General features: G+C 40.2%; 1 protein-coding gene across 3 annotated transcripts in view; it reads right to left on the reverse strand.

Annotated features, from left to right (window-relative positions):
- The window catches only part of farp2 (FERM, RhoGEF and pleckstrin domain protein 2), a 153,311-nt gene that overhangs the window by 53,273 nt on the left and 72,404 nt on the right, over positions 1–27,634 (reverse strand). For all 3 annotated transcript variants that reach the window (XM_078410604.1, XM_078410601.1, XM_078410603.1), the window contains exons 10-13: positions 26,344–26,507; positions 24,286–24,354; positions 15,973–16,030; positions 14,558–14,801 (exon numbers count right to left, since the gene is read on the reverse strand). In XM_078410604.1, coding sequence (XP_078266730.1) covers positions 14,558–14,801; positions 15,973–16,030; positions 24,286–24,354; positions 26,344–26,507 — 535 coding nt within the window. The remainder of the gene's footprint in view (positions 1–14,557; positions 14,802–15,972; positions 16,031–24,285; positions 24,355–26,343; positions 26,508–27,634) is intronic.

Here is a 27,634-nt window from a genome sequence, read left to right on the forward strand (position 1 = left end):
ACCGAAAGCATTTTATCATGATGCATCGCTGTCTGGTTTTAGAATAGCTTCTTCCAAAACTGCAAGATATTGTACTGAAAACATGGAAGGAACTACAGATGCTGGTTTACACCGTGGACACAAAATGCTGGAGTAACTCAGTGGCAGCATCTCTGGAGAAAATAGGTGGCGTTTCGGGTCGAGACCTTTCATCAGAAATTGCAGAGAGTTGTGGATATAATTAAGACCATCATGCAAACCAACCTCCCTTCCATTGACTCCATCTACACTTAACGCTGCCCCGGCAAGCCACCAACACAATGAAAGATCAGTCTCACACCGATCACTCCCTCTTCTCCCCTCTCCAATCAGGCAATATTGTACCTACTGAAATCTGAAAACGTATACCTCCAGATTCAGGGACAGTTTCTTCCCAAATGTTATCAGGCAACTGAATGGTCCTCTCATCAGCTAGAGTGCGATCCTGACCTTTCCTCTACCTCATTGGAAACCTTTGAACTATCTTGAATTGGATTTAATTTTGTAATAAATGTTTTACCCTTTATCTGTACACTGTGGACGGCTTGATTGTAATCATAATCTTTTCTTTCACTGGATAGCAAGCAAACAAAAGTTTTTCGCTGTACCTCAGTACATGTGACAATAATAAACTAAACTGTTCCTATCAGGATCAAAGTGTTGGATGACCTCTGCAGGTCAGGCGTATTGGGGAGGGAATGGACAGGCAACGTTTCAAGAGGGTGCCCTTCTTCAGACTCTTCAGTAGGGTCATGACCCAAAACATCACCTGTCCACTACCTCCCCAGATGCTGCAAAGAAAAATCCTCATAAAAGGTATCCCCTCTCCCCTCCCCCCTGCGCGCGAGATCGTTGAGCACATAGTGTTTTGTCAGTATTACTGCATCTAGTTTCTTGAAGCAACTCTGGCCCCACCTGGATTTAAGCCGTAGACAGAGTCATACGGTTGATGACAAGTTAGAGAACCCATGCAAAGGGAGTCTGAAGAAGGGTCTCGACCCGAAAAGTTACCCATTCCTCCTCTCTAGAGATGATGCCTGTCCCGCTGAGTTACTCAGGCATTTTGCGTCTATCTTCGGTTTAAACCAGCATCTGCAGTTCCTTCCCACACATATAAATGCCACAATGTGCACAGGAAATACAAATCAGATAGTGCTAATGGAGTAAGAAAAACCAAACCAGTGTCACAGATGGATGACCTACAGCAGAATTGATCAGTTTTGAAACAAACTGGGAAAGTGAATTACATGGGAATTTAATAAAGAGGATTTAGTGTCCATATGAAAGATGAGGTGCAGTCCCTTAAACCTATAAATACAATCAGAAAATGCTGAAACACTCTGTAGGTCAGGCAGCATCTGTGGGAAGAGAAACAATTAATGTTTCCAGTCTGGGACCCTTTGTCCGAAACAGGTCCAGATAAAGGACTTGGAGCTGAAACATTGACCGTTTCTGTCTGAGCCGCTGAGTCTTCAACATTTTGTGTTTATTTCTGATTTGCAGCATCTGCTTTTTTGATTCTCAAGCTAAAGTTGAGCCTTGATTAGGTAATGCACGAGGCCACAGACAGATCAGTCAGAGATGGAGGATGGAAGGGAATTAAAATAGCAGGCAATAGGGAGCTCAGTGTTGCCTCTGCAGACTGAACACCAGACTTCCACAAAGTTTCCCCAACCTGCATTTGATCACATTGTGAGCCTCATTTGCAGTACACCAGGTTAGGAGTGCAAGTGAATCACTGCCTCACTTGTTCAGGACCATGAACAATGCACACTCACACTGTACTTCTAAAGACTGAGAGAGCTGCCAAATACTTCCAGATGTCTCAGTTTAGTTTCAGTATCTGCTTTGCTTTGTGCCCTACTGTTCGACAGAAGCACTGAGAGAAAAGAATAAACACCCTGAAAAAGTTGAAAAAAAGTTTTCAGTTACTATTCATTTTCCAAACTTAGAAAAGTTACTGATTCAAAGTGCATCTTTGGTAGATAAATACTGATCAAATGCGTTCTCATTTCAAAAACGCAATTCTAAGTATATTTTCCCAAGGATCCAGGGGGAATGTATCAGTTCGTTCCTAGTCTGTTGATAAACAATGTGCAGTAATGTTATCTGTCCTCTTGCCACATTGATCCACATTGAGGGTGGCAGTGCATTACTTATAGAGCTGCTGCTCGAGTGCGTCAGGTTCAATCCTGACATCCTCTGCTGCCTGTGTGGAGTCTGCATATTCTCTTTATGACCACACAGGTTTGCTCCAGTGGTCTGGCTTTTTCACATATCCCGAAAACATTCTGATCTGTAGGTTTTTCAACTACCAAATTCCCCCTAGTATGTTGATGTGTGGTTGAATTTGGGAGAGGGCGAGGAGAATAAACTGGATTAGGCCTAAAAAAGGATGCCTGGTGGTCACCATAGACTCTCAGAACTTATTCCTGTGCTGTATCTCTCAATAACTGCAACAAAACCAAATAAAAAGTTTCTCTGTCAGGATGTATGTAATGGAAAGGATATAAATCACATTGGAAAGAAACGTGGACTAAATGCCTAAACAAGCCCTATGCGTCATTATTTAAAGCATACCATTCCACTGCACCTCTTCTCTCAGAAATTTTCCAGCAAAACAAAAATTGAGGAAATAGCATTTTTTTTAAACATTTTAGAGAATCCTTCCCCTCCTGGCTCATTCAGGACATCAAAAACCTTGCTGCTGCACAATAACAAACATTTTACACATATGGTTCCATTCCCTAAATAATATTGCCATTTTCACATTGACAAAGGCAAACGCAGTTACATAGCAACAGTCTTAGTCCTTGTTTGCTTTGCTATGAAGTACAATTGATCAGCCCCAGTGAAATCGCTTAGAAAGACAACAAGCAACACTGCATAAAAGCATTATTTTAATGAAAGAACAGGGTCACGTTCGCAACTCCAAGCTGTGCAACATGATACAGAATGTTTGAGAGGTTTTTGTAATACAATAAAGAGCAATAAACTGGAACTTGTGCTGCAACCCTGGATTTGATAACCAAAGTTTACCACACGTCCTCAAAAACAAAATTCTCTACTCTTGGCCCAGCTGACGATTTTCCAATGAGAGTAAAGTGGGCAAGAACATTCAAAACTTGTTTTAAACAACTGCAGTTTGCGACAGTTGCAACTCATTTGCAGCCTAGGCACTTTTGAAGTGCAGGGAGCCTCTTACAACGCAGAAAAATGCATTGTACACAGCAACATCCCACCATGAAATAAACGACAATCTTGTTTTTTGTTTTAAATTTAATTTTCAGCATTGGCCTGGAAATCTGGAAAATTCCCTTGCTGTTTCGTCCAATGGTTTCATATGATCTTCTGTAAGGAGAAGGAGAGATGCACCCAAGGAGAGATGCAATGCTTCAGTTAAGCATGCTTTTCATAAACCAGCACTTCAGATAGTACAACATCTCTTCAGTTCTCTGTTAAAGTGTCCGGTAAACAACGTTACCAAAATTGTAAAGTAGGCCCTGGATTCACTGAACTTTGCCATGATCAGACAATGGTGAGAGCCAAAATGCAAGTTAATAGAAAGAGCTGTATTTTTAAACCAAATCACAAAAGTAATCCTTTTGAGCATGTTTTCCCAGCAACAAAAACATGAAAATATTCAGCAGTTTAATATGCCAGTTTCCAAATAAATTAAATTGTGATCGCTGGCCCGCGTGGATTCGGAGGGCCAAAGAACCTGTTTCCACACCGTATCTCTAAACCAAACAAAACTGTTAGCGAAGAAAATCTGAAATGCTAGCAAAGTAAAGTTCTTTAGTTAATGGATAGGAAAACACGAGGTATATGGGTCAAACACAGGCAAAAGTCACTTTTGTAGATGTGATCTTCATTGGGATAGATAAGTTGGGTCAAAGGAAGACACAAAATGCTGGAGTAACTCAGCAGGACAGGCAGCATCTCTGGAGAGAAGGAATGGGTGATGTTTCGGGTCGAGACCCTTCTGCAGACCAGAGATGCTGCCTGTCCCGCTGAGTTACTCCAGCATTTTGTGTCTACCTTCAATTTAAACCAGCATCTACAGTTCTTTCCTGCACAATTGGGTCAAAGGTCCCATTTCTGTATGACTGTATGAGTTTGACTCCAATTCTGTAAGTGTGGCAGTGTTCAAGAAACAAAAAAATTGCACTTTATGTTTCTGATATGATTGAGATGCATATGGGAAACATGCACGTGTTAGTGGTAATAAATAAGCACTTCCTCACCACACAGCCTCAATGCCAAAGCTACTATATTTTAAGCGGAAGTTGCTACCTTCAGTAGTTCACATTCGTATCAGTAGTTTATAGCCGCATTGAAAACAAAACCCTGCAGCTTCAATTAGCAGCCACAGTTCACAACAGTCACAGACTAAAAAATAAATGCTGGGTCTTCTTCTTGCGTTTGAGGCAGCAGAAATTATGTAACGCCCTCCAGGCGCTGTAGCCAGTGCAAGGTGCTGTTGTCAAGGGCCACGAGGTCTACCCCTCCACCGGGGGACGGAGGACAGCGCAGTCAAAAATGACCTGCTGCGCTGTTTGCTGGTCTGCTCCACACACGCAGGCTGCTGATGAACGCAACCCCCAACGGGTCGAATGCTGGGTCGAAGAAATCAAACAACTTTTCTTAAAGTGCAAGGTCAAAAGGATAACGGGCAAGACAAACTCTTGTACAAGATTTGCCTGAAAACCAGGAGTAAAAGAAGTTGAAACTATGATTTACGAGATCTAGCTATGGCTGGCAAGGTCAATGGCGACTGTCTAGATTGTAATGAAGTGTCTTCTTGAACTAATGAGAAACTTGGGAGAACATTGCCTGCGCTGCTCTGATTCTTCCAATCAAAAAATCATGTTAGTGCAGTTTGTTGACTGGGGGAGGAGATCTAAACATCTGTTGAACTATTTCTTTCAGCCAAGATGAGCCCCCTGGAGGTCTCACTAATACTCCCAGGAAAATCCTGCGGAAATTCTGTAGATCATTGTAGAAAATCTGAATTGTACACCAGGTCAATACAATATAATCTTTATTTTGCGATTCATGTATAAATTGTATAAATCCAAGAACACACGCAAAAAAATCTAAATTTTCAGGAGAATCACAAGAATGTACATCCAGTTCGCAGTTTCTGTGGATTTCCTATTCTCTCTGCATTCGTGAGAAAAAAATGTTAGGCTTCCAACTTTATTGTGACAGCTGAAGACTACATCGAAATCGGCCTAATACAGCAAACAGAAGCCAACTTCAAAACATCGCACAGTAGCATTGGCTCAAACTTCATGTTCCATCTGCAGCTCCCATTTTGCCTCCAGCTGTACAGACCTGCTTTTGGAACACAATCTCGAATCTGCTTAATTCTTAAACAATTTCCCCTGCAAAACATTCTAAGCCGGGGCAAGAGGTGAATTGACTTTTCGAGTATTACATCTTTTTATATAGGTACTTTATATCATTGTAACCTATAAAAAAGGGATACACGTTCTTACTGTATAACTCTCACAAGAAACATTAAAAAAAATGCATCCTACCCAAACCTGGCCAAAATTAAATGGCTACCTTTCATTGGTAGGCTGCAGCTCCAACTATCATACATAATTAGTACGCAGTTTCTAGACCATTGATTATATTACCCCAATTTATTAAAAATTGCTGGTGATGGGACTGCAAATAAACACGTTTTTGAGTACTAAAGAATTCCTGGACATTACCATCTCAATGCTGTCAATGCCACAATAAGACTGACCACTAATCATACTGAAGACCTCTGATTCAGATTTGCAAGGAACAGATTGTACTGTGCCCTTCCTGCAATCACCTGCTTAGATCTTCAAGATGTAAATAACTTAAACATTGCTCACATCCAATTGATTTGTTTACAGTTCTAAGATCAGGAGTCCTGCTCAATATTGCGCAAATATTTGAACTTAAATAGTGCCTTTTATGTCCCACGACCTCTTCTGTCATTTCAGCAAACATGCATATAAAAAGTTTTGATGGAGGGCACAAAGATGGTACACTATTTGAGGAAAGAATGTTTGCAAATGAACAGTGGAACACCATTCTTCAAAGAAGACAAGACTGCAGATGCTTGAATCATGAGCAAAAAACAAAGCACTGGAGGAATCAGGCAGCATCCGTGGAGGGAAATGCATAGATGTTTCAGTTTAGGACCCTTCCTCAGACCATTCTTCATAGGATACCTCAGAGTCTTTAATCACAGTAAGGCACCAGGATACCAATAGAAGGGCATCTCTTCAAAAAGTGCAAAATACAGTTTTCAAATTCTTACAGCCAGGATATTTTTTACTTTCCCTCTAAACATACAGCTTTTAAGAGAAAAACAGGGTGATGTAATAGCAAAGCCTACTAGAAAATAACTACATACAACTTAAATTGTCAAATTTGCAAACACATCTGAGAGTCTATGTTGGTAAGCTTGGATTTGTGCTACTGTTGAAACCTGTCCTCAATTAAATCATTTGCTCCTAAACACTTTATGGAATCATACAGCAAGTTAACAAATACTTCAACCCACGCCAACTAATGGGCATCCTTCTGTATTTCCTAGTACTTAGTCCATGCTCCGATGCCCAAGTGATTCAAATGTTCACCTAGGCACTTCTTAACGGCTGTCAGTGACTCCATTTGTTAGGGCATTGATTTGGATTAAAAATAACAGTACTGCATTTGCAGTTATGTAACAAGGTAGCAGCTTCAGGATCCCATCAAAAACAATTGCTCTCCAAACGGCTTCTGTAAAATAGTAGCTTGAGCAGACACACACACACACACACACACACATACAAAATATATCATAAATTAACTATGTACATCTGGAAAAGTGTGGAAAGATGCTACCTCTTTAGTATCAATCCAACTCCGAGAATTTCTCTACTGTTTATTTAAAACATTTAGTACAGGTCTACCACCACTCTTGGTTCCAGAGCCTTCCTAGATTATCCGTTTTCTGGACCAACAAACGTCACGGCCTCCGAGAGGAGTCCAACGGTACTGGAATGGTCCATCTACGACGTCTGGGAACCAAGAGAGCAGAAAGTCAGCCTCGGAAGTCAGCCCCGCAAACAGATCTGCTGGCTACTGGCCGGGCCGGCATTCCAGAGCCAGAGGGGGCAAATTCGATCCACCGATCGGCACGGGAAGTCCCGATGAGGTCAAGATCGGCTGCCTCACCTGGCCTAAGTGTCACATTTTCGGGGGCATTTCAAGTGCGTTTTCATAATTTTGTCTGGTTTAAAGGAGGTACCGGGCCACCAGTTGCCTGAAAATCAGTAATGCACCTGTATCTCAAGAATGTGATTACACAGAAAATTGTAACAACTCTACAGAAAATGTTTAAATAGTTTGGGCACTTGCGTTCCTGTTAGTGTAGCATTCTCTCTTTGTGGTGCAATAAGTTCCATAAAAACTCAGCAGAAATGAAGGTAATGAACCAGAAAGGGATAATGCGAATGGTAAATTAGTTTTTGTACACAGAAAAAAAACCAGTAGAGCGGTAAACTCATTTATCTTCTTTATTTTTTTGATATATATAAAATTACAAATTACCAAAAAAACAATGCATCCATGATGTACTCACAAAACAGATTATTTTTCAATAGATAAAAAATCTTGGGAAAAAAAGTTTGCAAACCTGCTGCAATTCATTTTAAATCAGTGACCCATATTCTAATGCAAGAAAACTACGAATGAAGCACCAGATGTCAGATTCAGAACAAACCTATGCAGTTCTGAGTCGCCCTGTAGCAATGGTCTTCGTCATTTAGGCACAGAACAGTTATTGGCAACTGACAAACACAGTGCACTATTTCCCATTATTGATGACATTAACCAATTCCAGAGGTAACCATTTCTGCTCACTTCATCTCTATTTTTTGCTTAATGACACCAAACTGGACCAAAAGCATTTGATTGTTTACCATAGCTATGTTGCTTCCAATTCAGATCTCTAACACAAAGACCAAACTCCCAAATCTACCACCTCTGACTGCATGGAATACACAATCATCCCATTCAGTTTCTTCTGCTGGTCAAGTTTAATAAATGTATCCAATAATGAACAGCAATCATTGAGAGAATGGTCTAAAGAGCAGATGGGATCCTAAGCTTTATAAACAGAGGCATGTAAGACCAAGACAAGATCAAAAACAAGACCAAGGAAGCCATGGTAAAACATTATAGTCACAGGTGGAGTATTGTATTGAGTCTAGTCCATATTTCTGGAAAAATTAAAAAAGGTCGTCCAGAGAATACAGAAGAGATTTACCAAAATGATTCAGTGGATGAGGGACTTTAGTTTTATGGATATCTACTGGAGACAGGGTTTGGTCCTTGGAACTGAGGAATTGAGAGAATCCGATGGAGATACTCAAAATCATAAAGGATCTAGACAGTAACTAGAGGGCAACAGTTCCCACTGGTTGTTTGATCAAGAACCAGCAGTCGCTGAATGGATATACTTAGCAAAAGGTAGAAGTAACACAAGGAAATCTACTTTTTTAAAATGAAGCATAGCATGGAATTCAATGTAAGAGGAGAAAATAATTGAATCACAGCATTCAACAAGCACTTGAAAGAACAAAATTGCAGTGCACAGTAGAAGGTAGGGCATGAGATTAGCAAACATTATTTCAAAGGGCCAAATAGCTACCTCCACGCAGCAACCTGCAAGTTTAATTCATGCTTTCCCTTCTCCCTATTCCACGCACTTCCCCCTCACTCTTTCTGAAATAATTATGGAAGTCACATTACAGCCCTATTCCTTCCCAACCATATTCCCTCTTTTCCCAATGAGGAGGAAAAATTAGCCCATTCAGCATTCCCCACTCTATCCAAAAATTAATAAAATGTTCATGTTAATTATTCATTAAAATAAACAAGATTTTAAAAATAAAAAATGCAAACGTCAGTAAAGACTTAATTTGAAATCCAATTCACTTAATAACTCCAGCCCATTGATCACAATTAACACTTGATAGAAAACTTCAAGATATACAGATCAGACAGCATATTTGGAAAGGACAAGGACTTGTTGATCATAGGGCTTGAATTTAACATTGCTATCAGAATTGAACAAAAAGTAAGTTTTAATTCTGCTAAAGACATTGCACAGCTAGGTATCCTCCTCAATTTTGTGTTAGATACTGCCATTCAGTCACTGCTTCTGTAAATTGACTTTCTTTCCATTCTTTGAGTTTTTAGAATCGCTATCAACGACTTCAGGTTTCTGTAGTGTTTTAGCCAATTTGGATTTACCAAATCAGTGTTAGCTATTGAAATTAGTTCCTGAATGACAGGTGCTTATCATACACTAACAATTGGAAAGATAAAGGGAGTAAAGTTAAATTCAAGCTCTGTAACAAATTTGTCATAATTAGATTAGTTATTTTATTTTTATAAGCGTCACCTTTTTAACCACCCTGATGACAATAATGAGAGCTACCATTTAGATTTCAACCACTTTATAAAGAAAATCATGAAAATTCTTATTGCCTTAATATTCCAATTAGTATTTGATACGTATATCCTTAAGTTAGCATTTGCACATGGACATTTAGTCTCTTTTTAAAATCACAAATTTGGACAAGTAACAACACAATTTACAATAACATTCTGTACCTGTAACTGTACAGATCCTATAACCATAGGCACTTTGAGGAACACAAACAAAACATGTTCTAGCTCACCAATTTAAATGCAAACACAGCTGCATGCAAACCTCAACCAGTTAGTAAGTTTTTGAGGAGCTTAGAGTCTGGAATTGATCTGAAATGGAAGGCACTCTGGGAAGGAGCATGATGTTTTGGTTATTACAGATAGGGAGCGGGAAGAAGGACAAGAAAAGTGTGTTGGATTCATCATTTCCCATCACCAAGCAACATTCACATCAGTACGCATTACAGTGTCAATACTCATTGTCACCATGACGTGAGAATTGCCGACAAAAACACTGATGCAAGCACAATAGTCACACATCATTGTTGAAAAGATTGGATCTGGTAGTCCATTTTAAACAAGACTCTTCTAATGTAGTCCAGCTTGCACCTACATTTTCCATCAGCCTGGCTGTTGCTGACTATATAAGATTAGAATCTCTTCACTTCATGATCCAGATAAAATTGAAACAAATGCACAAAGCTGGAAGAACAAAGACAAAATCAAATGGAAAACTTAATCCATTCAGCTACACCAATTCCAAATGTCCATCACTGGCCTCTCACTATGTCTGACACATTTCTGCAGATTGAAGCATTAACCTTCAACACACCATCAGAATGCTTAATGCACCCCATAAATTACAGATACACATTTACTTATTCAACACAGTGACCAGCAGTATATGTCTGCCAGATCTGGATTTCACCATTAGAAAATTGCAGACTGGTTGGTCTCCCCTTAACACGCTAAGCATTATGTTAAAATTATTTGGCGGTGTTTCAAGGGCACTGTAATGATTTTTAGTAAGAAAACCCAGCACAAGTATTTTGTCCTGGTTTAGTGTTAATTGCTTTATGGTTCAGGTCATTGATAAACGATTAATAATCACATGGGCACTTTTGAGGTTCCTTGTAAATTTTATTAAAGTGCCTTTAAATGGAACTTTTACCAAGAAATCCTTTGAGATAACACTTTTCCAGGTATCATTTACACCACCATTTAAAATATTGAAAGTGCTTAGAGGGTGCAATAAAAGGCAACAGGACAAAGATGAAAGTGAGTAAATGGATTTCATAATCCAAGGTTTTGAGGTATAGCAAGGTACCTAATCCTAACAATAGACCTCGTGGAAGAAAATGCAATACAAAATGGTGACCTCCAAAGAGGAAGCAGTACAGGTGTCAGAATTAAGAAAGTAGACAAGTATTTTACTCGCAGATTCAAACTGATAGGAGTAATTCAGCAAGTCAGGTAAAACAGACTCATCAGATCATTCTAACTATGCCACTGGATGTTGAAAGTCTCAAGATAAATCCAATGGGATCACTTGCCTTTTCTCATTTTTAGAAAGAACGGTTATAAGACAGCATGGCTCAAATAAGGCTCAGAGATCCTTTACACCCTCTTCCTTCTATGGCTCTCAATATCAAACTGGATGTCAGTAAAGTTCTACTTGCTTTCCTGAAAACAATGTCAGTGTAGAGATATGTTCACGAATCAATCGGAATGGTCTTTTAATATCTCCATAGTTTTTTATGTACCTCTTTGCCTAGCCTTTAACTACCAAAAATATTATGATCCAACTCTGAAGAGTATTTTCATTCACTCATGATATATGGACATTGCTGCCAAAGTCAGCACTTACTATCTATCCCCAAATTGCCCCTGAAATTTGGGTCAACAATATTGTTGGTTCCAGAGTTGTATGCAGGCCAGACTTGGCAAGTGCAGTAGATTTCCTTCTCTGTAAATCAGAGTTCTGATGACAATCTGGTGGTTCCATGATTTCAACAATTCTACCTCCATTATATTTCAAAGTGACACTGAATAAACATTGGTTGGCATTGCAAACCTTGTCAAAACATGAAGAAGAGGTTCAAATGTTGATGCTAATTCATGAATCTTCAACTTTAGCTCCTGACACTTAAGGAGCTGGTTCTTGACACTAAAAAACATATTCTACATTCTGTACGATTCTGCACTTTGTATCTTCCTTTTGCTCTATCTATTATACTTAAGTTTAGCTTGATTGTATTTATATGTGGCATTATCTGATTTGATTGGATAGCATGCAAAATATTTTCACTGACCTCAATACACATGACAATCATTAATCCAAAGTGGGTGATGGTGCTAAACAGCAGTTACCAAGACTAGTAAATTGTCTATTACGGCAATAATCTAAAAAGATAGATTTTCATCTCACTAGTAATGTTAAGAACCTAAATTAAACTGGCACTTAGAAGTATTGCAAATCCCGACAAAGGTGGCCCATTGTTTCATTTTTGTAAACTACAACAACAGTAAAGAATTAAGAAATTGCAAGTAGCTTTAATGTAGAAGACACTCCAAGATGATCCGCAGATAGGATAAGTACAAGCGAGGAAAAAAGGAACACAGTTTGCACCAAACTGAGAAAATGACAAAAAAGTTGAAAATTTATTTTTAAATGTAGATAGAAATTAACTCAGAGACAGAGAGAATAGAGCATAGATGACCAAATACACTCCACCACCATTGGAATGGAAAAAAAAGATGAATGTATAAAAGAGAAAAATAGTTAGAAAACCAGAGGACATGAGGAAGGACATGTAGCTTAAAACATGAAGGTTCATAAGCTACATTTTTCTTTAGAGGTATTGAAGATGAACTACAGATGGTGAATGGAGAGAAGAATTTCAGAGAAGTTGGGGTTAGCAGAAGAAGGAAGATAGCATGGTCAGGGGTAAAATTGGATAAATGGCTAGAGTGGCATGAGAAAAATAACATGGATAAGACTTCTGGCAAGTAGGAAAGGTGTGAGATAGTGTTCTGGTAAACTGTCTTAAAGTTGAATAAAATTGGGGGCTTCCAACTCATTTCTGGTTTGAAAAGGATTCCAAAATGTTCATCTAAACTTGAGGCCAGGAAGAAGAAACCACACAAATAACGAAGTGCAGAATTGAATGGAGGTAAACACTACTACTTCACTGATACTGGTAAACAGAAGCAGAACATTCTGCCTTTTATCTACAACCTGATGTTACATTGATGGGCTTAGAGTGGCGTCATGGAAAAGAGCCAACAACACACTGAGCTTGCATCTCATACAAAATATTTAACTTCCTTGGGACATTCAATTTTCCATTAAATTAAGTTGTCTATGTGTTAGAATTCCCACCTACTTGTATTAAGTAATTAACTCGTACTTGGCATTTGACGTAAAAGTGTCCCAATGTTATTCACACTGACCAACTCCCCACCAGTTGCATTATTATATAAAGAAAATACATTCTTTAAGATCATAATTGTAGTTTGGGAAAATTAATTCCACAGAAGTCTATCCAACAGCCCACTACTGCTGTCCATGAGGTTCTATGTGCCCTCTGAGCTCCATCAGTACAGTACTTCCCAGAGACATAATCACAACTTAGTGGATGTATTTTGCACTTTAACAAGAAGCTATGCAACAATATTGGTTGGCAACTTTAAAAATCATATAATAATATAAAGGACTAGTTTGGTTCAGAGTACAAATGTATATACATAGTGTCAGTGTTCCAGTTACTACAGCACTGGAGAGATCACTGGACCAGTTGCCAAAACCTTACATGAACAGAACACTTCTATAAATGTTGTGCAAAAGACTGGTCCAAGTGCTCAAAACTTTTAAACGTACAATATGAGTTGAGTTAACTACTCGGGAATTCTTCTATTTAATACTATCCTTTTGATATTCATATGATTTTTTTTTCATTATTGTGGTCAGTCAAACAAATGAATCAAAACAACGGTCATTAAAGTGAAGTTAGTGTCTGGTACCGAATCACTGATATACAAAAGGTTTTTGCTGACCCGCAATGCACTAATGTGCACTAGTATAAAGGACCAATTTAATTCAGACTGCCTCTTTCCTCCTGCTCTCCATGTGCGCAGCCATTAACCTCATTCTTGAAACTGAATCCAAAATTAGTGGTGGCGACCTGCGCAAAGGGATTACTGTAAAAGAAATTGCCGTCAAGAGGGACTCCGCTGTCCGAATCCCATGACCCAGACTCACTACTGGTTGAGTCTTCAGTTGTGGTGGGAGGGTAACTTAGTTGTTCAAGCTGATCAATCACATCACCGAACTGAAAAGCAGAACTGGACTCAGAGCGCACAGAATACGTGGGAAAATTCACCATGGAACTGGCTTCAGATTGATTGTCTGAATTGGCCATCCTGAACAGCATTGCGTCAGGTAATCCATTGAGACAAAGGTTGGTCAATGAGCTGCTCTGCGACTGATTGTTCAGCATAGAACTAGTCTCTGATTTGCTATGGAGGCGATTGGCCTGTGCCTTCACCTCAAAGAGATCGACTGTGTCAATTGGTCGCCCGTTGCCATTGAGATCACTCTCACCCTCAAATTCAAGATCATCCTCTGAACCCAGCTCCATATTATTATTGACAAATTTACTTGGGCTGCGTTCACAGCTTAGATTTCCCAAGCTGGAGTTTATTACCGGTGAACTCACTGATTGATGGTAACTAATAGAATCTTTTGTACCATTCCCTAGCCCCTGATAACATGGTGAAAATGCCTCTGAGCCACCAGCAAAAAATGAGATCTCAGCTGGGTCATCATCAATGAACTCTTCAGTGAACTGCAACTGAGCGTTTGTCAATGTGAAAACTGGCATTGCCCTTCCCCGAAGTTGGTTAACATTGTTCTCAGTAATAAATATACCTGCAGCACAGTCATCCTCATCATTGCCATTTCTCTGAGTGAGCTTCCCATCACTAATATACACTTCTCTAGTTAAACCACTACCCTCATCATAACCCGAAGAGGAGCGGCTGCAGCGGCCTGCAACTTCAACAGAACCTTGCAAGGAGATTGGAGAGGGCTGATTGGAAGTCTTCCACGTCTCCTCCATCGTTGGGCACGTCTTCATATCTGATGGAAGTTTCTGAGTGGAATGCTTGTTGATCAGGAGTATGTTGCTATCATCTTGGTGGGTGGGTCGGCTGTCTGTGGCAGCCTTGTGCACAGAATGAACGGACTGAAAGGAAGCAGCGGCTGAGGAGGGAGAGACTGGAACCTCCAAACCTTCAATGAATGATAAACTCTGGGGGGGTGAAGAAAATGAAATAAAAACCAACAGCCATATTTATATACTACAAACTGAATGATTAGCATTTTCCCCACTCTCAAACAAATCACACAATAAATTATTCATTTACAATAGGAACACTTTCTGACTCTCATTTCAGTTTGCTACTCAGTAAACCAAATCAGGCAGCTATTTCACTGTTTCATTATATTATCTAGGGAGATCATTTTAAGGGAATCTCTGAAATCAATAAAATCAAATGACACACACTGCTGACTGTGAAGACAGCAGCATTTAGTGCTTGTAACTAATTGCCCTGAGGTGGTGGAGATTCACTGTCTCGAAGTATTGCAGTGCCAATGGTGAAAGTGCTCTCAAATTGCTATTACATGGTGGTTTAAAAGGAATTTTTAACCAGACAATAATGAACAGTGAAAGATAGACACAAAATGCTGGAGTAACTTGCAGGTCAGGCAGCATCTCTGGAGAAAATCAATAGGTGATGTTTTGGTCTGGAGCCTTCTTCAGGCTGTTTGCAGGGGAGAGCAGTGAAAAAACTGGAAGAGAGAAGCGGGGGCCGGACAAATCACGGCCAGCAATAGATGATCTCTGGCGAGGGAGTTCCCAGATAGGCAGAGAGATAGATAATGGCTGGAGATAGAAGCAGGTGTGAGTCCAAAAGAAATACATAGTAGTCAACTGTGAAGCTTGTTGAAGGACTTTTGGTGGAGAGGGGCAGAAACCAGCGCATGGTCAAGGTCAGCCAGGGTTCAGGGGAAGGGAGGGGAGGAGAAAGGGGAGAGGAAAGGGAGGTATTTGTAGGAGCTACCCAAGTAGAATATGCAGTGCTGTCCCTCCAGTTTGCTTGTGGCCTCGCTCTTTAGCAATGGTGGTGGCACAGGACAAAGGTCAATATGGGAACTTTGTGTGTATCTTTGGTATAAACCAGCATCTGCAGTTCTTTGTTATTACACAATGAACCGTTTCCAACTTTAGAAAGTGGTGGCGTTCCAATTCCCCCTGGCATCCATGTCTTTTTCAGTTGTGAAGGCTGCACGTTTTAAAGGAATTGTCTAAGAATTCTTAGCAAGCTGCTAATTCCATTATAAATACCCAAACAATCAGCACGCATCATCCCACCCCCCACCCCCATCCTCAACAATTGTTAAAGCGTTATAAGACTGACCTGTTTTGGCACATCTGTGGTCAAAGTCCGAGCTGGGACTCGTGTTCTGCTGTGCCTCCTGAAGAAGAGAGTATTTAGTGAGACCTGAGGAGAAAACACTGCACCAAATAGCTCACATTTCTCAACAAGGTACTCAAATGTGTGCAAGAAACAACTGTGCATTGCAAAGAGAAGGCAAAAATAAAAGTAAACGGAGCAGACATGAAGAGACACCAAAAGAGAAGAGCTGGGAAGAAAATACCGTGTTCATCTACAAACAACATTTCATGTTATAGTAGCAATTAATGTGTTCAACTTAAGATGAATACACATGGATTTTGGTTTCAAATGAATGCTCAATGCCCGAGACAGAATTAGGTTTTTTTTAAAGAAAAGTTGGTCTAATCTTTAACTCGCTTTTGAACACTTAATCTGCTGCCAGAAAGATCAATTTCTCCATATGAATGAGAATACAGAGATTGCTTGGTTTTCTTTAAGTAGATTAGACATTACACAATACTTTTATTATTCTATCAGAGTTTGTGGCAATGCCAAGCTGACAATGCCAATCTCCAATTATCCCTGAACTGAGATAGTTTAATGTCAACTCCATTGGTGGCTCTGAAGCCGCTTACGTGACGGCCACACTGAAGGGCATTCGTGACATTTTTACAGTTACCAGTACTGAGACTAACTTTCTGCAAAAAGAATTGCAGATTATTTTTATTTACTTGCGATTTTATAACAGGATTCGATCTCACCGATGCTGGCTACTATTCTGGCAAACATCATTCTACTCTACCCCTTCACCCTTCTCATGCCCAGATTATCTTGCGCTAACAGTTACTTATTTGCATTGAGATCCAAGTCCACAGCACCCTGAAAGTGGCAAGAAAGCATATCATAATCATAAGCCAGGAGCAGAATTAGTGCTATTTAGCCCATCTATTATTGACCTCTCCTGCCTTCTCCCCGTAACGTTTGACACCCTTATTAATCAAGAACCTATCAATCTCCACTTTAAAAATACCCAATGACGGCCTCCACAGCTGTCTGAGGCACTGAATTCCACAGATGTACCACTCTCTGGCTAAAGAAATTACTCTTTATCTCCATTCTAAAGATATATCCTTTTAACTCTGAGTATGTGTAGGAAGGAACTGCAGATGCTGGTTAAAGCCGAAGATAGACACAAAAAGCTGGAGTAACTCAGCGGGACAGGCAGCATCTCTGGAGAGAAGGAATGGGTGATGTTTCGGATCGAGACCCCTCTTCAGATTTTTAATTCTGAGGCAATTCTCTCAGGTTCTAGACTCTCCCACTACTGGAAACATCCTCTCCACATCTACTCTACTTAGGCCTTTCATTATTCAGTAGTTTTCAATGAGATCCCTCCTCATCCTTCAAAATCCAGCGAGTATAGAGGCCTAGAGCCCTCAAACACTCCTCAGATGTTGCGACAATCATCCACGGGTTATAGTATGGCATGCTTGCTTTTAATGGTCAGGCCTTTGACTACAAAAGTCAGGAAGTCATGATGGAGCTTTACAGGACTTTGGTTAGGCCACATTTAGAGTATTGCATGCAGCTCTGGTTGACCCAATACTGGAAGGATGTGGAAGCTTTGGAAAGGGTGCAGATTTTGGTTAAGAGAATGATATCTAGATTAGGGGGTATTAGCTGTAAAGAGAGATTGGACAGACGTGGATTGTTTTCACTGGAACTCCAGAAGTTGAGACCTGTTGAAGTACAGATCCACCACTGATTTTCCAGAACCCTTGGTTCCAGAGCCTTTCTTTATTATCAATTTTGCCGGACCAACAGACGTCACGGCTTTGGGGGGTGAGGGTCGAGATACCGACCCACAAAGTTGGCTATGAGAAACGATCTGCCAGCTCTGGCCTTGCCGGAGTTCCAGAGCCCCGGCAACAGGCGGCAAATTCGGCCACGGCAGTCGGCTATGGGAAAGGAAAAGCCAGCTCTAGCCGGGATGCAGTTGCAGAGCCCTGACCGCAGGGGTCAAATTTGACCCACCAATCAGCACGGAGGTCCAAATGAGGTTGAGATTGGCCACTTCACTCGGCCTAGGCGCCACATTTTATGGGGGATTTCTGGGGGGGGATTTTGTCTGGTTTAAAGGGGGGGATGCGGGGAGGCGGCAGAGGGGGGGGGGTGCGGCAGGGGAGGACCAACAGTTGACAGAAAATCAGCGATGGACCGGTGTATAAAATTATGAGAGGCATCAATAGGGTAGACAGTCAAAACCTTTTTCCCAGGATTGAAATATCAATTACCACGGGACATAGTTTTAAGGAGAGATGGGCATTGTTTAAAAGGAGATGTGCAGGATGTTTTCTTTTTACACAGAGGCTGGCAAGTGCCTGGAATGTACTGCCGGAGGTGGCGGTGGATGCAGATACAGCAGTGGCATTTAAGAGACATTTAAATAGTCACATGAATATGGAGGGCAAATTATCTTCAGTGTTGGTCTTCGCATTATGTTTGGAAGATATTGTGCGCGTGTTCCTGTGCTGTACTGTTCTGTTCTATATTCTGTATCTATTAAAAGTAAATCTTCAAACTACCTGCACACAAAGTCTGCAAAACTGCAGAATAAAAGACAATAGCCAACACTGGTAGCATTGCTAACCGGACCCAGCTTCCAAGAAGAAATTAATTTAAGTTGAAAATAACGAAGGCAGGGGAGAGTCCAGACATATGGCATCAGATTGACTGACGTTCTAAAGGCAGCAAAAACCTCCTCAGGAATGCTTGCAGCTATTTGATATGATGGAAATAAACGCCTGCAGTAGCAGAGGGGCAAAAGCTGGTAACAACAAATAGCATCTGCCTAAGGCAGTGCAGCTTCCAAGCTGTACAAATCTGAGCACAAACCATTGCCCAAGGTCAGCGTGATATATCAGCTCCTTCATTTCCCAGTCACCCTTTCTACATAATATCTATCAAGACAGGATCTGTAAAAAATGTGCGTTAAAATCATTTCAAATACTGCACACCTTCCAGTCAAAATACTGAAACCTGTCCTAACAGCACCTCATGGACTGCTGTGGCTCAAAGCGGCAAGGGTAATTAGGGATGGGTGTTAATTGCTGGCTCAGCCTGCGCAGACCACTTCCTTTCAACAATTTTGTTTTAAAGTAAAATTGGGCGGTCAATGACCATGTGAGATCATTAAACACTGCTATCTAATGATGCAAATAAAATGCAGAAACAGCAAATGACAACTGTGTCGCAATATTTACAATGCAGATGCCGGATAGTGTGGCTGATGTGCCAGGAACACCAACATTGGATCAGGGATGAGAATGAAAACAAATTGTCATGATTAATAATAAGACAAATTCAAGGACCAGGTCCTTTCCATCTCAGGTTTTTGAGAGGCTAGATAAGAACATTGTAGATACTCATGACATCTTCCTGCATTCATTCATTCACGAACCATTTTTCAGGCTGTAAATTTGCTTATGTAGAGAGGGGGAAAACATGTAATTATATATCAATTAGCCTAACATCTTCTGGCTGGAAATAATTGGAATGTATTAGGGTGGCACAGTGGTGCAGCTAGTAGAGTCACTGCCTGAGAATTTTAGAGGCCTTGGTTCCATCCCCGTGTGGACTTTGGCATGCGCTCCCTGTGACTGCATGGATCTCCTTGGGTACTCTGGTATTCTCCCGCATCTAAAACTCTGCAGGTTGGAAGGTCAAATGGGCATTCTGAAATATCACATGTAGGAGTGATAGAATTGGCGAAAGGGGATGAAAACTGGGAGCGGGTGTGAGGGGAATACTGTTGAGCACATAGGAACAAGAAAATTGAATTCACATAGGTTTACAGCATACATGTACTTGGTAGTCAGAGCAAACCTGGTGGGAAGGCCTGTTTCTTCTCTATATGACTATGACTACTGTGACAGAATGACAATACATAGTGATAATTTTCAGTTGATTAGTAATCCATGCTATTTCTCTAAAGGGAACTTCATGTCAGATGAACCCAATTATGTTTTAAAACGTATAACAAAAAGTGGGCAGTGAGTGCTGAGTTATATGGACTTACATTAGCCGGAATACCAATCAGAAAGTGTTAAGTTAAATGTCATTGAAATCAAGACAATGAGGAGTATCTTAAAAAGGGCAAAGGGGTTATGTTCGGGCTGTACAAAGCACAGAAGAACATCACACCAGAAATACTGCAAGCAGTTTTGTACATCGCATTTTAGAAATGATATATTGTATTGACTGGAATATTGTGTGAATTTTCCCAAATTATACCAGTGTTTCAAGAATTAATCATCTGGAATATACATTATAAGACATATCCCCTGTTATTTAGAAGATTATAGAGTGATTAGAACAGTTTCAAAATGAAATGGAGGCTTTAAGGGGTCAACCACGCCTAAGATCCCTCACCTGCCTTGCACAACTAATGCTCCAGACTTTGTGCAGAATCAACAGAGTCTTGAAATGCAAATTAGGGAAAGTTCAGATTTTAATCAGGCAGCAACTGCAAATAAATTCTTCAACAGATGTGTGAAGGTTGCTGCATCTAATTCTAAACAAAACAGGCTCAAATGATTATCAGCCACAAGTTTTAAACTACATTTCACATTTCTCTTAATTCACTTGGCCAGGTTTTTGGTCATTCGGAAGATAATCTATTAAACTAAGAATGGAATGTTTGGTTCCCGAAGAGGGATGTTAAGTGCAACCCAAGAATGATCAAGGTCAACTGCAAAAGAAGGGTTGTAGAAAAAAGGTAATTTAGACATTAAAAGGTTTAATTATTTTGAGAGAAAAACAGTGTTCTGATTTAAAACAAACTTGGAGATGCACTTTTAGCTCTGAATCAAGGAAGACAGCATTAACACTGATTTTCTCCACTAAATTACTAAACATTGAGCTAATGCTGCCTGATCAACTGGCTATTCGCAGTTTTTTGTTTTATTTCAGATTTCCAGCAGCTGCAGTTTTTGTTTTATTTTCAACACAGCACAAATTCTAGCTTCATGCCAGTCACATGCATTGTGGGAAAGAAAATCTGAAGATGGGACTGAAGATTCTTGCAATGACCAGTAGAGGGTAGGATGGGGAAACTGCTGAGCAGCACCCCTGGCCAGAGAGCATCCCATTAACTCCCAAATTGCATCTTAAATTGGGTGCATCCAACTGCCAGAGTGACATCAACCATCTTGACTTCTCCATTTCCCTTACCCACTGTAATCTCACCCCGTGTTAACATACATCCCTTTGCTTATTCAGTAACAATCCCCATGTTATCAAACCCACCAACAATCCAGGTGCCGTTGCAGTCTGGCAGGCTGACCTCTACTGTACTGAGGTCAGGCACCAGTTCTCAGACACCTTCTTATTCCTTGACCTTGACCCCACAAACAAACAGTGGACCATTATCTTGCAGACCATTACTGATCTCATCACTTGCAAACTCCTCTCCCCCTCTCTTTCTTGTGCTGCACCTGGATCCAGACCCATTTCACCTCTTTTCCTCTCCCCATCCCTAACCACCCACATTCCTTTCTCTGGCTTGACAACCTGCATATCTTCTATCCCTGTCTCTTTATCTCACTTTTTTTTTGTCTTTTCATCTCTGGCCTTTGTTTAACCATCTGCCAATCAACCCCCGCCCTCACCTAAATCCACCTATCACTTGCCAGATATCCTGCCCCCCTCTCTTCCAACTTCCTCTAACCTACCACAATCAGTCTGAAGAAGGGACCAAACCTGAAAAGTCACCTATCCGTGATTCTTGCAATGACCAGTAGAGGGTAGGATGGAGAAACTGGGCAGATCCATGATCTCGAGAGATGCTGCCTGACCTGCCGGGTTACTCCAGCTCTTTTTCTGTAACCCAGTTTCTGCAGATCCTTGTATCCCTAATGGATATCAGCGCTGGGAAGGGTATGGTATAGAATACATCATCCACTACTAATATCAGGGAATGTAGCAAGAAAAAGACCAGACCCTGTACATTTAAAATGGGCCAAAAGAGGTAGAATGATTAGCATACTATTCTAATACTTTTGAAATCAATTAGAACTTTTACCAAGCATTAAAATCTGATATCTAAATAAGTTACACCAGCAAATAACTCAGAATGGTGTAAAGTATTAGGCATATTAGTTATAGAATATGTAAAGAAACTTGAAAGAATCAGCATCGCATAATGAAACAGAGATCATGCCACACAAATTCAGAGATCAAGAAAAAGACAGCCATGGTATACCCTATACATGTTTTACAAAATATGAAATCAGACATAAAACTGAAGACCAATATTTAAGACGAGTATTTAAAAAACTACTCAATTCACATTTCAGACTGGAATACACATTTCACCAAAGACTTAACATGGACCGACTGCTGTTGATCTTGCATCTTTTCAATGGAGTTGGACTAAATGTTGAGATGATGGATTGATGGCACTGCTATCAAAATAAGAATTAAGAGTGAAAGAGTGGTGTGTAAAGTAGAAAATGGACAAATGATAATTGGGCGAGCCTGGAATTTTGATATAAAAGGTTTGATGTGCGTTTCTTCACTTCAGACTTAAGGTGCTCAGCAGCTGGAGGAGAGGGTGGGAGGGGAAAAAAAGCAGGCCTAGAGAACATAATTCGTTGAAATAAAGGTGAGTTTTTTGAAGCTAACTTAAGCCTTTTACAGTTTCAACATTTAAAGATCTGTCCACCAGTTTGAATGTATTGGGGCAAGACAAAGGAAAAGGAACAAGCCTGCCCCTAAACATGGATCAAACATCCGATTAGAAAACAGGATGTGACATATGACCTCATATCTTAATAATGAGATTCAGAAAATAATAAGAAATGTAAAGGTTGGCCTCAGAAAGGTGTGTTTTAATGATACTGTTATTAAGCAATAGGAATGCAAGGAACACTTATCCATAAGAGACAACAAGCGTGTCAGGTGGAAATATTGGTGGACAGCTTGCTGAAAGCATCAATAATGTACATTAAGATCATGAACTTCTGGAACACAGAGCCAAGGAAATAAATGCCACTTCCCAGGATGTGTCAATTTTGAGAGGATTATGCAGCTCAAACTTCCCAAAGTATAGTGTTCAACAGTAGTTTTACTTGGAGTTACTAAAATGAATGTTCAATTGGTAAATGATCAACAATTTGAATTATAAAAGGCAGAGAATAATATGAAATGTGTTGGTGGCAATTATGGGGTGCAGTGTGGGCAATCATATCATATCATATCATATATATACAGCCGGAAACAGGCCTTTTAAGCCCACCAAGTCCGTGCCGCCTAGCGATCCCCGTAACATTAACACTATCCTACACCCACTAGGGACAATTTTTACATTTACCCAGCCAATTAACCTACATACCTGTACGTCTTTGGAGTGTGGGAGGAAACCGAAGATCTCGGAGAAAACCCACGCAGGTCACGGGGAGAACGTACAAACTCCTTACAGTGCAGCACCCGTAGTCAGGATCGAACCTGAGTCTCCGGCGCTGCATTCGCTGTAAAGCAGCAACTCTACCGGTGCGCTACCGTGCCGCCCATATGTTATTTAACGACTCAAGATTGTGATGATAAAAGACATGTAACAAGGATAAGCCATGTTTCGGGTCAGGACAAACCTAAGATGCTGTCTTACCCATTGAGTTACGCCAGCACTTTGTGCTCTAGTCAAATTATTGTACTTTACAAACAAACAAACTCAAATTCTAACAGAAGATAAATACTCGTTTCAACGGTAGTGGTGAATGCATGAAATAGACAATCTGGTGTGGCTATGAAAAAGACATGGAGTTGGGATCATACTTGAGTAAAAGGAAGTAGGATTAAGTCATGGATGCTTTCATGATAGATTGGAATTACCTGATCTGGTACATACAAATGAAAATTAAATTTAAAATGTTTCACCCTTAAAGATGCACAACAATTAAGGCATAAGTTAAATGCTGGAAAAAGCCAGATGCAACAGAGTATTCCATGTCAAAAGCACAGTGAAGCACGAGATCACTGCGGAAATATTTAGTAATGTACCAGTTAAAGTCACATAACAGTCCAATTCAACATTGGCTTAGAGACAATACTGAGATAGAGATATCAGATTTTATCAGACAAGAGCCAAGTTTCCTTTAAATTATGCAGAGAAGCTACTGTGGAATATCAGTCTCCATTCGTATTGATATAAATACAACCGCATAATGTGTTCACTGCACAGTACAAAACATTTTACAAACGTTGACATTTAACAGAAACAACCTTGAATAAGCAGGGAACATGTAAGCCAGTCTTCCAAATTATAAACAAAAATACCTCTGATAAGGGATAGTTTTAGTCACACTCTCACGCATGTAGTCCACCAGCTGTTTCTGAGTCCTTCCACTGTGGAGGAAACACAGTAGATTAAGTACTAACACAATTTCACAGTTAGAAACCATCTCCAACATGTTTTCATAGTTTAACACACAGGTGATCTAAAGTAATTTGTCTACAGGATAAGACTGTGAATAGGTAATTACAACAAACGTTTGACCTTACGAGCACTGGTAAATCAAAGCTGCACAGAAAAATCCGTCCAACAATAGCCATTTTCACACATTCATTACTAATTGTGTATTAAATGTTGTATCTACTCATGAAATAATTTTCTCACATTGTCACATGAAATTATTAATTATTCACTGTTGGTGCTTGAAAGGGAACAAAATATATTAGTCATTGGCAAAGACCATTTAGGCATTCACAGATTTGTTCTCGTATACCAATCAACTTGGACATGGCAAATATGCCAGAAAAAAATGTGAATTTGCTAACTGAATTGCAGACAGAAGAATATGCTGGAAGTCATTTCTCCACATTAAGAAAATGGGAGCAGTTGCCACAAAGGGGTGCAGTTCACTCAATTTGAGAGTTCAAATAAAGGATCCAGTTCAGGAACTAAAAGCATGTTTGAAAAATAATTAAAGTAAAGGAGCCAATACACTTTCATATTAACCTCATCACAATAGCATCACATACAGGTGTCATGGTGATGCATTTAGTTTTAAATTTATATTGCGAACATGTGCACTTCCAATCAAATGAAAATAACTGAAGTCCTCAAGTGGCACCATCCGATTTCTCTTCCTTAGCCAAGAGCAAGTGGGGCCTCAGTTTGAAGCCGGCTTTGACTTTGCCCTCATAGGCATAGCCACAGCATGTGACTGGTGCAGCTGAGATTTTAGTCAACAGTAGAACCCCTGCCTACTCTGCCAGAGAAAGTGAATGGTGCAGGATACGCCTCCAGTAATCTCACTGAATATCATTTCCTGAACTTACTTGCCACGTAATGTCCAATCCAAAACTTTGTTAGGTCTTACTCCTTGCACGTATGATCATCTACTTCATTACTTGTGAGATAATGAACAAACTGAGCATTTTGCAATCATTACCAAGTAACTATTTAATCGAAATACAGAAAACGTCATTGATGGAACAAATGAAGCTGATTAGAGCCAAATTAGTGCTCTGGGCAACTTCTGCTGCAATGCTGCAGGATTGAGATGATTATTTTGTGAACGTTCAGGACGATTACCTGACTGGGAATGTGACTGTGTGTGCACATAACCATATCAGTGTTTAGCTGCCTGCATTTAGTTTAAAGTACAGTTTACCTTTGGTTAGTTTAGTTTAGAGATACAGTAAGGAAACAGGCCATTCGGCCCACTTAGTTCACACCAACCATCGACCATCTGTACACTAGTTCGATGTCTTTGTAAAATATTAAAATTATATTTTTACAGTACTACTCACATCAAGTCAAAATGCAGTGTATAGATAAGATATATCTGTAAGAACATTTTATTTTGCTGCTGAAGTAGTGTTGTCTAATCATTCTATAGTGGAACAAGTTTCATTCAAAAGTTAATTGGTATTCAATAGAAATCCAACAAATGTTTTGGTCTACAAAGAATGTAAAGAGGTTGCAGATACTGTGGCACTTGTATTTACCATTAAAGAGGATATGTGGCAAATGATTGCTTCTGATTAAGCAGGGCAATGACATAAATAACTATAGTTTGAAAGGCAGGAATCCTTGGAATATTATACTTCAACAGAGGTCTCAACAGTTTGCACATAATCACTTGCAGATAATTCAGCTTCATTCCATCAGGCTTGGTAATTTATGCAAAACTAATAAGTAACTACCACAAATGGTACTTCAAAATATAGTTAAATATAGGGTTATTAATTTATTGAATTTTTATTTATAATATATTATTGATGTGTATTATGTTTACAGGATTGTTATGCTACTGCAAGTAAGAATGTCACTGTTCCATTGTTGTTACATATGACAATTAGACTTTCTTGACTCCAGTCACTACCTACCTGTATCTGAAGGAGGATCCCCGGCTGAATATGACTGTTTTGGCCTTTGGCTTGGGTTGGTCCATGAGTCTGAAGAAAGTGTGGTACTCAACACAGTTCTTCCAGAAAATCTTACACAGATCACGGTCAGCCAGAAGAAACTCCAATGTATCCTGGTAAGAATCCTGCAATCAGAGCAGAGCCAAGTCATTTGTGTTTCAATTGTTCCACAAAAGTACTGTTAGGATCCTTGTGAAGTCCTCCAGAATAAAATGAAACATCAGCAGGAAAAAGGTGGCTCCAAGTTATAGGGTCATAGAATCATAGTCATACAGCTCAGAAACAGACCCTTCGGCCCAATTTGCCCATGCCGACCAATGTGCCCCATCTACACTGGCCCCACCTGCCCATGTTTGGCCCATATCGGTCTAAACGTTTCCTTGCTATGTACCTGGCCAAATGTCTTTTAAATGTTGTTATAGTATCTACCTCCATGAGCTTGTCGTGCAGTTTGTTCCATATACCCACCACCCTCTGTGTGGAAAAAGCTGCCCCTCAGGTTCCTATTAAATCTTTACTTTCTAACCTTAAACCTATGCCCTCTGACTCGTGATTCCCCAACTCTGGGCAAAAGACTGTGTGCATTCGCCCCATCTATCCCCCCCATGATCTTATACACCTCTATAAGATCACGCCTCGGCCTCCTGCTCTGCAAGGAATAATGGCCTTGTCTGCCCAACCTCTCTTTATAGCTATAAAGAGAGGTTGGGCAGACAAGGCCATTATTCCAAGTCTTTTCTTGCAGCCTTCTTGAACAGAGGCCAACATTAGCCATCCTCCTGTTCTCCAACATCTCACCCGCCCGCACCTAATATATTTTCATATATCTCAGCCAGGGCTCCTACAATTCTTTCCCTCGCCTCCCCCAGTGCCCTCTGATATATTTGCGAGATTTATCCACCTTCATAAGCCTTAGAATGTTCAACGACTCACTGACATTAGATGGGCTTTCCTCAAGGCATCTCCAATTATTGTCCAAAGTTCCCCAATCTTTATGCCGGTAAAAAAAAAGGAAAATAAATACTCATCGGGGACCATGCCCATCTCCTGTGGCTCCACACAGAGGAGACCACTGATTTCTGAAAGGTCCTATTCCCTCTCCAGTTACCCTCTTTCCCTTAATATAAAATCTATTTGGATTTTCCCTCATATTATCTGCCAGAGCAATCCCCTGCCCTCTTTTTGCCCACCTGATATCTTTCTCAGTTCCTGAAACTCTTCCAGGGATGCACGTCAGTCAGGCTTCCTTACT

Source organism: Rhinoraja longicauda, chromosome 13 (genome assembly GCF_053455715.1).
Source record: "Rhinoraja longicauda isolate Sanriku21f chromosome 13, sRhiLon1.1, whole genome shotgun sequence".
Taxonomy (NCBI): Eukaryota; Metazoa; Chordata; class Chondrichthyes; order Rajiformes; family Arhynchobatidae; genus Rhinoraja; species Rhinoraja longicauda.